This window comes from Colletotrichum orchidophilum (genome assembly GCF_001831195.1).
Source record: "Colletotrichum orchidophilum strain IMI 309357 chromosome Unknown Scaffold_18.1, whole genome shotgun sequence".
In the NCBI taxonomy this organism is placed as follows: Eukaryota; Fungi; Ascomycota; class Sordariomycetes; order Glomerellales; family Glomerellaceae; genus Colletotrichum; species Colletotrichum orchidophilum.
The window spans coordinates 129263-144422 of NW_019172974.1; the positions used below are offsets into that span (position 1 = coordinate 129263).

General features: G+C 43.0%; 4 protein-coding genes across 4 annotated transcripts; 1 reads left to right on the forward strand and 3 right to left on the reverse strand.

The window, feature by feature from the left end:
* Positions 1-4029: 4029 nt before the first annotated feature.
* On the reverse strand, positions 4030-5298 carry CORC01_03052 (UDP-glucoronosyl and UDP-glucosyl transferase; the record flags this gene model as incomplete). The annotated part of the gene is made up of 3 exons (XM_022614702.1): positions 4030-4347; positions 4679-4846; positions 5170-5298. The coding sequence occupies 3 exons, from the start codon at positions 5296-5298 to the stop codon at positions 4030-4032; spliced, it is 615 nt and encodes a 204-aa protein (XP_022478704.1).
* Positions 5299-6264: 966 nt separating this feature from the next.
* Positions 6265-7295, reverse strand: CORC01_03053 (GDSL-like Lipase/Acylhydrolase; the record flags this gene model as incomplete). The annotated part of the gene is made up of 3 exons (XM_022614703.1): positions 6265-6593; positions 6657-7099; positions 7180-7295. The coding sequence occupies 3 exons, from the start codon at positions 7293-7295 to the stop codon at positions 6265-6267; spliced, it is 888 nt and encodes a 295-aa protein (XP_022478705.1).
* Positions 7296-8184: 889 nt separating this feature from the next.
* CORC01_03054 (glycosyl hydrolase family 6) lies at positions 8185-9480 on the reverse strand (the record flags this gene model as incomplete). Its single annotated transcript, XM_022614704.1, has 3 exons — positions 8185-8867; positions 8929-9185; positions 9251-9480. 3 exons carry the CDS (start codon positions 9478-9480, stop codon positions 8185-8187), a joined length of 1170 nt encoding a protein of 389 aa, XP_022478706.1.
* Positions 9481-12354: 2874 nt separating this feature from the next.
* Positions 12355-14367, forward strand: CORC01_03055 (uncharacterized protein; the record flags this gene model as incomplete). Its single annotated transcript, XM_022614705.1, has 2 exons — positions 12355-13507; positions 13571-14367. 2 exons carry the CDS (start codon positions 12355-12357, stop codon positions 14365-14367), a joined length of 1950 nt encoding a protein of 649 aa, XP_022478707.1.
* Between the last annotated feature and the right edge of the window lie 793 nt (positions 14368-15160).

Sequence of the window (15160 nt, forward strand, 5' to 3'; positions counted from 1 at the left end):
TATTTAGTTAAGGACGTTAAAGTCTTCACTAAAAAGAATTTTTATCTATATATTCTTAAATACATAAGCTTCGAAATATAATTTTATAATAATAATCTTTTTATTAATTTAGCTACTTATTTTTTAACTTTTTATTTATTTAATTTTAATAAATAATTAATTTAAAATACGGTTAATTATATAATTTAATATATAAAATAAAATACTTTTATAAATAATTAATTATTTACCTTTAAAATTTATATAAATTTATTTTTATAAATTATAAAAACCGAAGTAAATTATAATTTTAAAATAAATATAACGTATTTATATAACAAATAAGCTATTATAATAAACAAGCTACTTTTTTTATTATTTATATCTTTTCTTTTATAATAACTATTTTTTATATATAATAATAACTTTTTTAAAAAAGAAAAAGCTAAGTTATTTTTACATTTTAAATTATTAATAAAACTTTTAGATTATATATATAAAAAGCCGTTATTATTTATAATATTTTAAAAAGGAATTTAATATTAATATATTAATTAATAATTATAATAAAAAGTATGTATAGGTTTAATAAAAGAAGCTTTATAAAAAAACCGTAATTGTTAAATAAATTCTTAACTTAATAAATTAAAGATTTTAATTATAATTTAATAATATATAAAATATAATAGATTATTTTTTAATAAACGTAATATAATATATATTAAATTATAATAAATAAAGAATTTTATATAAAATAAATTATAATTAAAAACATTTTTTTAATCTAAAGTTAATTATTTAAAGGTATTAACTTAAGGTTTTATAATTATTTAAACTTAATTTATTTTTATATAAAATATAATTATAAAATACGGAATATATAATAATAATATTTATAATTTTAATAAAACGGGCTATTTAATAGAAAATTCTTTATTTATAAAAACTATTATAATTATTAATTATTATAAAATATAAATATTATATCTTTTTATAATATATTAATAACTAATTCCCTCCTAAATAATATTTTTACTTTAGTAAAAATAAATAAATTATAAATAAAATTAATTTAAATTAATTAAAATATTCTAAAAAGATTTAAAATTTTATATAAAAGAATATTAAATAGTTTTTAAATTTTAATAATTATAATAATTATAAATTAATTAAATTCGAAAATTATTATAAGAAATATAGTATTATTACTTTTTATACACCTTTTTATTTATTATATAAATTTTAATCTTTTAATATAAACTATTTTAACTTATTAAAAATTATATATAATAAAAAAATTAAAAAAGTAATATATATTATAAATCATATATTATTAATAATAATTCTTTTTATTTTAAAATAGCTTTTTTTTATTTTACTAAATAGAAAAAACGTATAAATTAATTTTAAATAAATTAATATTATATTTTTTTAATTTAAAAATAATTCTTTTATTTAAATTTTAAATTTAAAATTTTAATATTATTTAGTTTATATTTAAATAATTAAAGTTTTTAAAATTTAAAAATATAAATTATAATTTATAATATTATATAAAGCTTTATTTTATTTTAAAAACGGATTTATAATTATTTATATAACTTATTAATATATTTATATAATATTATTAATTTATAAATTAAAAATATTAATAAGTTAATATATAAATTAGGTTTTATTAAAATTAAATACTATAAGTTTTATATAATAAATAAAATATAAAATAAATATTAAAAGATTATAAAAATATATTTATATTTTAAAAAGTTATTTAATATTATTAAAATTAAATTAATTTAAGTAAAAAAAATTATTAATATTAAAAATAAATATATGTATTAAAAAAGTATTTATATTAAAAAAGTTAAATTATATAAATAATAATATTATAATCATAAAAAAACTAAATATAATATATAAATATATTAAATAGTTTAAAGAAATTTTAAAAAAAAAGTTAATAAATAGTTTTTATAATTTCGTATAATATAGTTTAATTAATTTATATAAATAGTAAGAGGGAATTTAAAAATAGTCCGCTTATTATAATAGCCCGCTCGCTATATAAATACGTTATTGTTTTTTTATAAAAAGCCGGTATATTAAATAAAACTTTATATTAAATTTTATAACTTTTTTTTAATTAATTTAAAATTTAAAAAATCTTAATATTTCTTTTATGAATAATCGTAATAATGTAAGGGTTTTTAAATAGCTTTATAAAAAAAATAAGAAGGTTAGTATTTGTTATTAATACAAAGGGAGTCTTTTTTATTTGCTTTAATAATAACCTTAAGTTATATATAATTAAATTAACTTTTTAATAATTATTAAATGCGATACAAAATTACGTATAATAATTTAATTAAGGGTATTTTAAATAGTTTAGTTATTAGTCTTTTTAGTTATTTAGTAATTAATAACCTATATTTTAAAATATCATATATATAAACTATAGCTACCGCTTTATTAATTTATTTTTAGTTTAACGTTAATTTACTATTAATATTTATAAAATTAAAGTGGGATGTTTATTAATGCTAAGGACGTGAATATAGTAAATATAGTATTTCTTAATTTAAAAGTATTAGATAATATTATAGGCGAAGATTATATAGATATATTTATAAATATATTTATACATAGAAAAAAATTTAAATTGAAAATATTAAAGAGTTTTTAGTCGCTATATTAAACTATAGTAATTCAATAAACGGCGATAAATAAATTTTTAAATTTACGTAACCTATTTAATTCATAGTTTGGGTATAATTATTGTGAAATTTACTATTTAATTATTAAAACATTAAGCGGCTTAATATTTTATTAATTAAACTAGAATTTTAATATTATTAAGAACGTTTTATTTATAAATATAGTAAGTTTAAAGTTTAAGAGCTTTTTAATACAATATATATAAAATCTTTTTAATATAATTTAGGCTTTTATTTAATAATATTTTATAATCGGTTTTTATATCTATATATTTATATATATTTATGCTTTTTAATTTTGTATTTTACGTAAGTTAAAAAAAATTATTATTATTAACTAAATATTTCTTTTTTTTAAAAAAAAAAAAAAACTAGAACTCCGGGAGCCGCTACGGGCTATTTTTAATTATCGCTTACTTAGGTAATAAGACAAAACTCTTAGTCTACTCCAATATTAGTTATTTAGTCTTATGTCTTAGCGTTATATCTACTGCTCCTAATTAATGTTTCTCTAAAAGATCTACTTATCTTTGTTCAATCTTTACATTTTCTCTACTTTTTTAAATCAATCCTGCTAAATGCTCTCCTTTTAAGAATATTAATTATAGTCTGTTATAGGTAAATTCTTAAACGAGTGGTTAATTGTCGGATTAGAAGCCTAATTCGACCTCGAGTCAGCGCTGGCGCAGGGGCCATCTGAGGGTGTCTATATCAGCGTTCAACTGAGTGTCCAACCGTAGGTTGGAACCTTTCTTTTCCACCTCACGCAGAGATCAATATATAGTTAATTGACCCTTCGTCACCACGGTTCGACTCGAACAATCACACCTGTGATACTTAAATCAACATTAATAGATATCTGATGCTTCCAAATATCATCATTTCAACCGCAATGACTCTGCTACTACCTTCCGCCCTACAAAGACCCGCTATGCCGGCGGCCTTTTTTTCCTAGGACCACCTGCTTTAAGATCGGACCCAGTTCTTTAGTAGCACACTTAGGTGCGTGATTAGTGGTGCCGCGCTTTCTAATACCTAGGTGTTCTACTCGTGTGGCGAAAACTATACGGGGAGGTCGAGTTGAGGAAAACTGATACCGTCAGAAGTTTAACTATTAAGTTGAATAGCTTGATGTAGTGGAAGAGAGTTCAAACCTTACGGCCTTAAAATGCAAGTTTGCGCCTCCATGGTTGACGGAGTAGATGACTGATCCAAACTCTAGGACAAACATTGGGTCCGCCTCGAGCCACTCTATGATACGCATATTCTCATCCCGCTTGGAGCCTATGGTCTCTATGAAGATGACGGTAGAGAAACCCTCACCGGTGTACTCGCCTCATTGATTTAGCTTCCATAAAACCCAAAGTTCCTGGCCAATCTTCCTGGCCGCGATAAATAGAGTCTTGAGCGCACTAGCTAGCTCCCTTGCGTTGGATTCCTCATACGTGGTATGGGTTCCGAGGTTGGTATGAACCGTCGGCAGCTTAGCCATCCGGACAGCAAGGCCAGCGTCAGCCTCCTCCAAGGGCTTCGTGGGGAGAACGAGGGGGCCACAGGAGACAAGGTGATCCGGCACAACAGACAAGGGAAAGTCGACTGCTGTACTGCTGGGTAGGATGATCTTCAGGCCGTCGGGGGACCATAAGGCGACACGCTCAGTCGGAGAACTCAGTTCCAATCTTTTCAAAGATTTATTTGGCGTGACTGATAACGTACGGGTTGTGAGCGTTCTCAACGTACTGATAGAGCTGGTAGATGGAAGGTGGTATGAGGCAAAACGGGACAGGGTAGGAGATGGTAGATCAGGGGCTATGTTTATTGTGCTTAGTTCATGTGTTTCATGGCGCAACAAATGCAAAAGGGTGGGGGAGCCTTACGGCGGGTGTTTCCATATCGCCTCGTTCCGCCATTGTGCGACCATGACGAATTCTCGATAGGTGTTGGGTGACAACACATGCCAGTTTTTGCCTAAGTTTCCAGCACACAGTGATGGCGGGGGTGAAGAGGTTATTCGCCAGGACAAGGTCGGCATTGACTTCCGTGAATACCTTCATAGTCGATTGGACTACGTAGACATACTCTTCGAACCGGTGCTCTGAGCAGTCGAAGAGCGCTTTTTCCACGTCGGCCCCTTCAGTTTGTGGGACGTGGCACTAGGAACGGAGGAAAGCAAACCCTTGTTTGAGGTATGCAAACAAGCAGAAGGGTGGGTCAAGTATAGCGTCGGGGTTTAGGAGCTCCTGGCTCACTGCTAGATGGACATTAACCTGACCAAGCTTCGAGTTAGTGATGAGGACTATGCGCTTACTTTCCGACATGGCTTCTGGGGCAGCGGTGGAAGATCCTTGCAAGAGGCGAAAAGCATGGGCGTAAAAACATGAGTAGACATCATCATGAAGGCTGTCATCGTGCGGGACTGGGCTAATTCATATCGCGCCGCACGTTATCTGATTGCCCTAGTATCGTCATGGCTTACATTCTGAGCATCTCGGAGAAGCTCGACTGCAAGATCTTTGTCTGCGACGGCAATGGTAAAAACGGGATCATTATCGTACAGCAAGATCTGCACAAGCTCGTCAGCGTGTCCGATACGCAGCCGTCTCATTTTCAGAAAATGATTTGACTGGACACTGTTGACTGACTGGGCATACAAGCTATCACAGAGTTTGCACTGGACAATTCGTCCAGATTTGTTTAGTACAATGCGCTTCGAGCGGTGAGGCTGGACAGTCTCCAAGTTGCCGTAGCTGTTCATAGTATGACAGCCGGAACCTGATCCCGGGAACCCCGTGTCAGAAGAGATGTTGGGCTGGAAAGACCAAAGCCCAGTCAGCGCATCTGCTTAAAGATTTGTCTGCCGCCTGTGCGCGTTGACTGTGCCGAGCGAGGCATGATATGTATGGCAATAGGACCACCCGGACCCGGTATGCTTGTGTAAGCCGGCTCGAAATGTCTTGGGCCCAGATGTCTCCGCACTTGTTGAATAGTCACAGGGCATCTTGGAGCCTAGATGGGAAAAGTGGCTAGTACATGTGGGAATGTTTTTCTTGTTGTGCTGAGCACCCCTTGCCGATGCACGGCAAACCCACTTCCCCTCGGCGGAGTTGAACACGCTGCTGACATTGTCAACATGAGCACATAGATCTCTTTGATGACAGTTTGATACTTTAGTGTACGTGACTCGGGCTCGAGTTTACCTCCGGTGGTGGTGCTTGAGCACGGTAAGTTGTAACATACTTCTGTGAGGTTCTGTTGTTTCATAAAGTTGTAAGGCTTATTCCCGTCGTCCTGAGAACTTAATTACTTTGCAGGCCCGAGGGCAACCCTTGATGGCTGTCTCAAGTCGGCCTCATGAGTTCGAATTCAAAAAGTCTCTTGCTCAGCAACTCTAAATTCATCTGGGAGGCGCTATGCCTGTCATCAAGCGCCTTCACTGGCAGGATTTTCCTCAGGAATTGTTATTTTTTAGTCGAATTGGATTCAGCAATTGCAGCCTGAGTGAGAGCTCTATGAGTGCCAGATTGTATTTGAAAAATATATCCTATCCACAGCCGTTACCCAATTATCTACTTTAAAAGACAAAGTTCTCAGCGACACCCTTGACCAAGTTCTGAGCAAGAAGCTTGTGGATGGCCAGGCTGGCGTGGTAGTTGTCAGCCCAGATGCAATCGCTGGAACCGTAGCAGGTGGCATCCTTGGCGCCGTACTGCGCAAAGTTATCGACAACGGTGTCGAATGAGGGCTTGGTGTCAAACACAAGACCCTTGACGCCGCTATTGGCTGACTTGAAGGTGGCGAGACGGGTCTCGAGGGCATTGTTGTACGAGGTGATGTCGGAGCGCAGGCGGGCCAGGTCGGTCTCGGACTGGCCGATCATGGCGGGAATCTGGTCAGAGAAGGCTGGTGGCGAGGTCTTAGGGGAACATGTTTTTAACGAAGAGTTGATTTTTGGAGAACACATACGAGGAACAGAGAGCAGAACAAAGTTCTTCAGGCCATCGTCGGCAAGAGTCTGAAGGAGCTCAAAGTAGCGGTCCATAATCTTGGTGATTGGTGCAGAGACCCTGTCCCAGAACGGCTCGCCAACGTCGTTGATTCCGATCCAGACGGCGACGAGGGCGTCGGCCTTGTTAACGACGCTGGAGACGTACTGCTTGTACTGGTCGACCTGGTCATCGACGCAGTACTGGGCGTAGGTGTCGACGATGCTCTTGTCGGTGGTGGCGCCGGTCACGGCAAAGTCATAGGTCAAGATGGTCGAAGTGTTGAGGGTGCTAGTAAGGTGACCGACCCAGTTCAGACCGCCAGAGGTAGTCTGGCCGGGCAGCGAGGGGTTGCCGAGCGGGTTGCCGGCAGCCGGGAGGGTGCCGCCGGGCCAGAAGCCGACAGTGGAGTAAGAATCGCCGCTACGAAGTAGTGCGAGTCAGATGGGGCCCTCCCAGATGTCACTCTGCAAGTACACGGGACGGAGGTGCGTGTGACTTACAAGACAATCAGGTTCCTTGAGCTGTTGGTCTGTCTCGGGAAGACGCCCGGGGTGGGACTGGCAAAGGACAGGGACAGGCCGGCTGCCAGGGAAATGGCTTGGGTGAAGGACTTCATTTTAGGCCAAGGATGTCAATGTAATGTACCAGCAAAATATCAACAATAAGAAGGATAACAAGTAGAAAAAACGAGAAGCGAATGAGAGGTTAAGAAACCGAGCAGGGAAGAGCAACGAGAGACGGGACGAATGTGAACGGAAACAGTTCAGAGTTCAGACGGCCGGTTCGCGTGGGACGCGTGCTTTACATACTGTACTGGCGGCTTGGCTCCCCTCCGACTGTTAATCAAGAGGGGGGGCTCTTGATCAAAAAGACTTCGTCACTCTGCGTTTGCAGTACATTGAGTTCCCCATACTCGGCCAACGTGCTATTCGATGCGATTGGTGGAACTCCCAGTTCAAGCTCGGGCCTAGGCAGTGCAATTCCCAAAAGGAGCGAAATTGCAGGCCGCTCCGCTGGAGCATGCGGGGCCGAAGCGCGCCATCGGACTCCTTTTTGGTGTTTGAGCTCGACAGATGTTGAAGTTAGCCGCTGCATTTCGGTCTCTTTTTGGTCTGCTGGTGTCGTTGACTTTGTCGTCCTAATTCGGCGGGTTTCCTATTTGGACGACTCGGCTTTTTTTTTTTTTTTTTTATCAGGCTTGAGGAGACTTTGATAAGAGTTGGAGAGACATTATAGAAACTTATTCCCCGTTGAAGTTGTATTCACTTTTAGGTCTCATAGGGTCAATCTCAACAAGTCCACGTCAGCCACGAAGCTTAGGCGTCTGCACAAACTTCAAGTGTGATAGAAAAAACCCATCGTTCTCGAAGCCTCAGGAACATTGTGAAGCATTGAAAAATCTAGTGGGATTTCATTGCGCTTAAATCTTGGATCCTATTGATCTACTATGAAATTGGAACAGAGCAACAACAACACCCTGCAACCAAGTTCCTCGATAGTCACATCTAGAATGCAGGGTTGGCATTCTGCAACAATTGCGCAAAGTAATCCTCGAACCAAGTCCCAGCTTCCGGAGCCGGAATAAGGGAAGACGCAGAACTACACTTCTCGTCATAACGGGCTGAGGAAGAATTGCTTGTTCCATCAGCTTCGCCGCCTGGCTTGACCCAGACGAAGGCGTCCAGGGTATCAATGCCAGTCTTGACGTTCGGCCTCGTGCCGAAGCCAGTGTCCTTTACGTTGCACCAGTCACCCCAAACCTGGCGGCCCCCCGGCTGCTTGCCACTGCGGCTTTGGTCGACGAGATAGTTTGCCGGGTACCCAGCCTGCTTGAGGAGCGGGGTCAGCGCGTCGTGGAACTTGGACTCGTCCCACTGCTTGTTGCCCTGTGTATAAGATGGCGCGGTCGTCAGGTTCCAGCCGTTGTAGTTGGACACGTTCGAGACCAAGCCTCGAACCGCCTTTGGGGAGCCGGCCTTCTTGTATAGTTGGCTGTACAAGTCGGCGGTGGGCTTCAGATTGGCTTCCCAGCCCAACCAGCCTGCGTGGCCCACGTCCACGTAAATGGCGACATTGTCGAGGTTGAGGGTCTTGAAAGCATAGTCGGTGCCCTCCTTGTACGCATCCGCTGCGCCGGCGCACTTCGGCACATTCAAGTTGGTGATGAGGTTTGGCAATCCGTCAGGTTCTGGTTTCGTCATTAGCATGCTGCGAACATGGGGTCTCCGGACCTCGTCCCAAAAACGTACCGTAAACAAACACCAGGCGAACATCCGAGTACTCCTTGGCTAGCGCGGCGATGGGGTCGATGTATTCCTTCTTATACTTCTCGAGACCGCCCTCGGCAATGACAAGCTCGCCAGCTGAAGCCTTGGCGGAGCAATCGCGGTCGGGGAGGTTGTAGATGACATAGGTGCCGGCGTACGGCGGGTTGGCGCCGGCTTGGTTCAGCTTGCGTATCTGCGCCAGAGTGCTGTTCATCAGACTGATCTTCGCGCGGGTGTCACTGCGGTTGTCAGCGGACGCTCATATAAGGGCACTGACCCAACCCAGGGCGTGAATGCTGCTCACAGCCAGGCAAAGGTGGGCACCTCTGCGACCTTGGCGGCCTTGGCCGCGAGATCACTGGTAAGTTTGGGAATGGCGAGATTCTTGATCTCGTCGGCGTAGAAGGGATTGGCGAAGAGTTGTCTGTCCGCCAGCGGATTCCCCTGGTAGGATGCGACGTCACGCGGCTTGAGGGGGGTAGCTAGAGCAGCCGGCGCAAGCGCTGCGGCGAGCAAAAAATGAGCAACAACCATTTTGAAATAACGAGTGGAAAAAAACGGGTGGAATGAGAAAAGAATGTAAGACCCTGGATGGATGTTGTGTGATGAGCCACGATACCAAACAATATTCAACCAGGCGGACATATCTCTCCTCTTATACCACACCAGCTCTTTCGCCCAGCTGTCTCAACTCCGAACTTTGTCATTCTTTGAATCGCGCCGGCGAGGCAAAGTCCGAGGACTCCGTGAATGCACCGGTCGTTCGTTTTCGGCGTGATTCCTCCGAGGACATCGGGACGATCGCTAAGGCTCTCCGTACCCACATGCAGCTTTCTGAGCCTCTGAGGATACTTTTTTCGGCCGTGTGAGATACAAAGTCGCCGGGTCTCGTCCGGCGGGGATGATGCTTGGAACACGGACGAGTGCATTGGCCCCGAGCCGTTGGGACCTGGACGTCTGCTCGATCCGGCAAACTTTGGGGGTTTACTAGCATTTGACCCCGGGCTGGATAATCTAGGCTATGAAGATCTCACGGAGAGTTTCGCACCAAAGCATGACACCACGTGAAGTCGGCTCATCCCCTCGGGGCTGCCGGCAGTGCTGGCCGTTGCTGTCTACTTAGTCTCCACTTGGTTTGGATGACAACATTCGACTAGGGAGTTTATTGAACTTGAAAGGGTGAGCTTGGGGCGAGGCGGATTGATTAAGGGGAGAATTGCGTCTATTATTAAGGTACGCAATGTGTGCCGTTTCAGAAGGGTGCCCTTGTTCAAGATGAGATAACTTTGTAAGTTGGGGAAAACCTTCTTTTGCTGGAATAGAGTAAGGGGCAAAGAATCATCGGCTATAGGGCCATGAGTGTGGGGGCTTCCACAGCACTCGAGTCAATAGCGGGCGGCTACGTTTGCGATGTCGGTGCCGAAGAATTAAGCCCAAATCTGTCCGTCAGGTAATAATGACAGAGTAGCGTCATGTGGAAACCATCCAATCTTCCTCACTTAGAATCGCAGAGTTGAGCTGGCTTCCAGCTACTCTATAGGTTGGAGACATTCATCCTATGATAGCTGAGTTTCCTATGATAAGTTGACCTGCAACCGTCTTGTTTCTGGTTTCCACTTTTCTAGATCAGCTCGTCTCCCTGTTCGGATGACTACCCAGTCCATATTTCCCATGCTACATCGATAACGCCACAGAAGCGCACGGGACACAAATAACGCCGTGCGGTCTATCCGTACCCGTGGGCAAATGGACAACCAAGAACTCGAGGTCTGTGTAGTTCCTTGTTGCCATGATTTGGGAGAGAGCAGAATTGTTAAGAGCATCAATTTTGACGAGAAGGGAATACGGCGGAGATGGCAATAATAGTTGGCGAACTCGCAAGGTTCTGAGAATGCTGACAATTTCACTAACTATATCGATTACTCGTTGAGAATAACTCGTTTACAATCCTTAAACTCCGCAAAATTCAAATGATGGGTGATAAAGCGCTGAAAGAATTCTCGACTTTTACCGTCAGTAGACTCATGGCCGTGCCTTCTGTAAAAGTCAGAGTCTACTTCGTCATACCATATCAAACTTGAGCGAAGGAGAACCATAAGTGTTACATACACACTACCGATAACACTGAGCCATGAGAATTATACAGACCTCGACTGGCCCGTGAGAAGTGAAGGACACCATTAAATGCCGAAAGCCAGGACGAAGCCTACAAGCTGCGCGCCTTGACAACATGAGCAGGGCGAGGTTAGCACTTCAGTATTGAATCGAGCTTTTTTACCCCAGAGATCTTCGGGATATCTCATGTTCATATGAATCCACTCTATCTCGAAAAAAAAAGCTGATCTGCAGTTTGCTTCACCCACAGTCCACGGCTTTTTGCACCCAAGCGAGGGGAAACTAGACCAACATCGCTGTTTGCATTAAGCATCGAATAATGCCGCTCGGATTTGATCGCACGTTTCTGCGGAGTTCCTCCTGCATAGGTCAAAACGAGCAAACTCCTACCCTTCGACCCCACACCGGCCATCAAATACCACAGGGTATGTTGAAGATGATTTTCTCCAAAACGACTTTCGGGGCACGAGGTTGCTTACTGAGATCCATGAGAACAAAGGTGGACAGATCAAAATGAAATGGGAATATGGCCTTGTCTCGCTACGGTTTAAACCCTCGAAAGACTTGGTTAAGGGGTTACTCGGTGGCTCAAGCGATCATCTGGTGTGTATGACTGACCATTTACTACCAACACTAGTAATAAGCTTGTGGAAAGCGACCGAGCCCACGGTGCTGGACCTTTGCCTTCGCAGGCTACCGTGTAGGAGCATCCTACGTCGTCCCACCTGTGACACATTCACTTTGTCGGGTTTTTCTTCGGCCCTTCGAGATTTGTTCCTCGCCGCCGGCCCGCTGCACAAATACAACTACCCAAACGGCTAGCCTAATGTTAGTCCCGGAGTTCCGCACCAGGCCTGTCTCCGCCGGCCGAGTTCACTCACTCACCATGGTAAAAGGTGAGATGATGGCCCCATCTGATTAGATTTGGGAGAAGAGAGGGCGTAGCTAGCGCTGATCCTTCAGCCCACACTATCATGGGATTATTGTACTGCCGTGGCTGTATCCGTAAATCTTTCCGCATAATCTCGACCTAGACACACCACCATTGTCGCGGGGTTCGATGATCCCTACCTCTCTGGTTCAACGACTGCTGCGAATTTTCTCACTCTATACCAGAATCATCTGCCTAGGTAGTCATTGGGCCAGCTCGAGCAACACATTTGATCGGTTCGCGGGTTTGCATAAAACTACATATACCTCCTACGACTCCTGCCACAATGCCCAGTCTTCGCTTCCAAGCAAGCCGTGGTCGCTCAGCCATCCAGTCAAACTGTCGTGTTGTGACTTATCACGATGAATAACAACAAGGAGTCGGGCGTCTTCTCAGACGACGTGCACTTCCCCAAAGATGGCACAATCTCCCCTTCAACAGACCGCGAGGAACTTCAAATCTTTTCCGTTGGCGAGATCCTACAATCACAGGGCGTCACTCGCATAGAGGCAGTCTATCGTAAAGCCAAGCAGAACCGCATCTCCCTCTACCTCGTTGGTCTATCCGTCCTCGTCTGCGCCTGGGCCTACTCCCTCGACAGCTCGACTACCTCTTATTACAGCATGGACGCCTCTTCCTACTACAAACGGCATTCATCCGTGCTATCGACCCTCTCCATTGCCACGAGCATCATCTCAGCCATTTCGAAGCCCTTCATCGCAAAGATCTCCGACACCACGTCTCGTCCATACACCTACATCGTGACGCTGTTCTTCTACGTCCTCGGATACGTAATCGCCGCTTCAAGCACATCAATCTCCGCCTATGTCGTCGGCGAAGGCTTCGTCGCCATTGGCTCCTCCGGTCTCGACCTCACCAACGATATCATCGTCGCCGATCTGACACCCCTGGAGTGGCGCGGCTTCGTCAGCTCGCTGCTCTCGGCCCCTTTCATCATCAACACTTGGTTCGCTGGGAAGATTGTCGACGCGATGCAGGCTCGCAACCAGTGGAGATGGGGATACGGTATGTTTGCCATCATTATGCCCGCCGCTCTCGGCCCGGCGATCGCGACATTGCTGTACCTCGACAGGAAGGCGAAGAAGGACGGCATCGTCAACCTGGCTTCCGCGAATGCGGCGCGTCGTGCTGCAAGGGAGTTGGCAGAGAAGAAGGGCTATGATGGACCGCGTGGAGCTATTGTAGCTCCGGCTGCTGAGCCAGCGGGCACTTGGACAGAAGGCCTAAAGCGCAACTTGATCGAAATCGATGCGCTTGGTCTGATACTCTTGGGCTTTGGCTGGAGTTTGCTGCTTCTGCCATTCAGTCTCAAAACTTATGCCAATAACGGTTGGAGAAATCAGTCACTCATTGCCATGATGGTTGTTGGAGGCATCTTGCTTATCGCGTATGTGGTCTATGAGATCAAGTGGGCAAAGGTACCCAGCGCACCGCGCAGACTGGTCATGAACAAGACGTTCCTTATGGCCATCGTCATCGACTCATTCTACATGCGTAAGTCTTGAATTTCGGTGCTAGTCGTTTGAACAGCGCAGTCTTGCTAAGAACATTTTTCAGTGGCAGGTAATATGCGCGGCTTATACTGGTCATCTTACGTATACATTGCGAAGCCTTGGTCCTCGCAAGACTGGGTGTATTACAACAACACCCTGACACTTGCGCTTTGTGTCTTTGGCATGGTCTCAGGTCTGCTACAGCGATGGACCCATCGTTACAAGATGCTTCAGGTCTTCGGTCTTTGTATCAAGATCATTGGGATCGGCATCATGATCGATGGTCCCCGAGCCACCAACTCCACCGCGCCCATGGTCATCTCGCTGATCATGATCGGTGCCGGCGGTGCTTTCTCCGTCGTAGGCTCACGCGTAGCGTCCCAGGCCTCCGTCCCTCATCAGGACGTTGCCTTGGCCATTGCCTTGCTCTCTCTGTGGTCCAAGATTGGTAGCTCCATAGGCAGTGCCATCGTGGCGGTTATTTGGGCCGACAAGATGCCCAAACTCTTGCGCCAGTATCTACCTGCGACTGCGACTGATAAGGACGTCAAGACTCTCTTCGGCAGCGTCCGCACCATTCGGACCAAGTACGCATTCGATGATCCGATGAGACAGGGTGCCATCGAGGCGTACCGCCGCACATTGTACTATTGCCTGGTGCCAGCTTTAGCCCTGGCGTTTGTCCCTCTCATTGCCGCGCTCTTCCAAACCAACTTCTATCTGGGCAAGCAGCAAAACGCGGTGACCAACGTCGGCAACGATGGTCAAGTTCTGAAGGAGGAGGACCACAACTCCAAAATTTTACCCTCACCAAAAAGCAAGAAGGAGGCGTTCCTTAGGTTCTGGGCCGGGCAGAAATGATGGCCATACCTTTTTCGCGGGGTTCAGAATTGACTTTGCTCTACATAAAGCGTTTGACAGGATGTGCTATCATTTTGGGAAGATCAACCTACTAAGATAGAGCACGTTTCTTAGCTTGAGAAACTTGGTGTGACCTCTCCATGCCTAGAAACTCGTAAGAACATTGCGTCTTTCCTGTTTCTCGATTTCAAATGTGCCTTATTGTAAGACGGATAAATTAAACCTTCAACCCCGAACTACAGAATCGTACTTCCAGAGTATCATTACGGCAGAGCCACACTCGTTCGTCTCATATCTTACATGGCCAAGCTTTGGGCGCGGGTTGCCAAGCGTTTGGCTTAAGGTCAGAAGGCTTAGTGAGATAAGACAAATTTACCCATAGAATCACCCGCTGTGCCGTTGAAGATAACGTGGTGTTAAGCAATGCGAACAGGGACAGGTAAAAATTGTTAGATTAGCGGGTGCCACCACTCTGGGCGGCACTCCTACTGGACAGTCCCAACCCGTTGGTGACCAATCTTTTCCAATTGAGCCCAGCTTGTTTAACTCAAGCTTTTCTATTTGGTGCAAAACCCTCTCCTTCATTGGGCTACCACAAGCGTTTGTGGAGGGTCGCCTTCGCCCGACTAGATTGATGTGCGACCGTCCACGTGCCGTCCAGCTCTTGGGACCGTCCCAGCCGCCCGGCGCTAGCTGTTATTGTAATCGCCTACGCCCGTCTTAATGCATAGCATTTGGTGTCTTCTTGTCTCAGTCTGCCTAGCCGCCCTGTAATGAAGCGATTCAAGGCTGA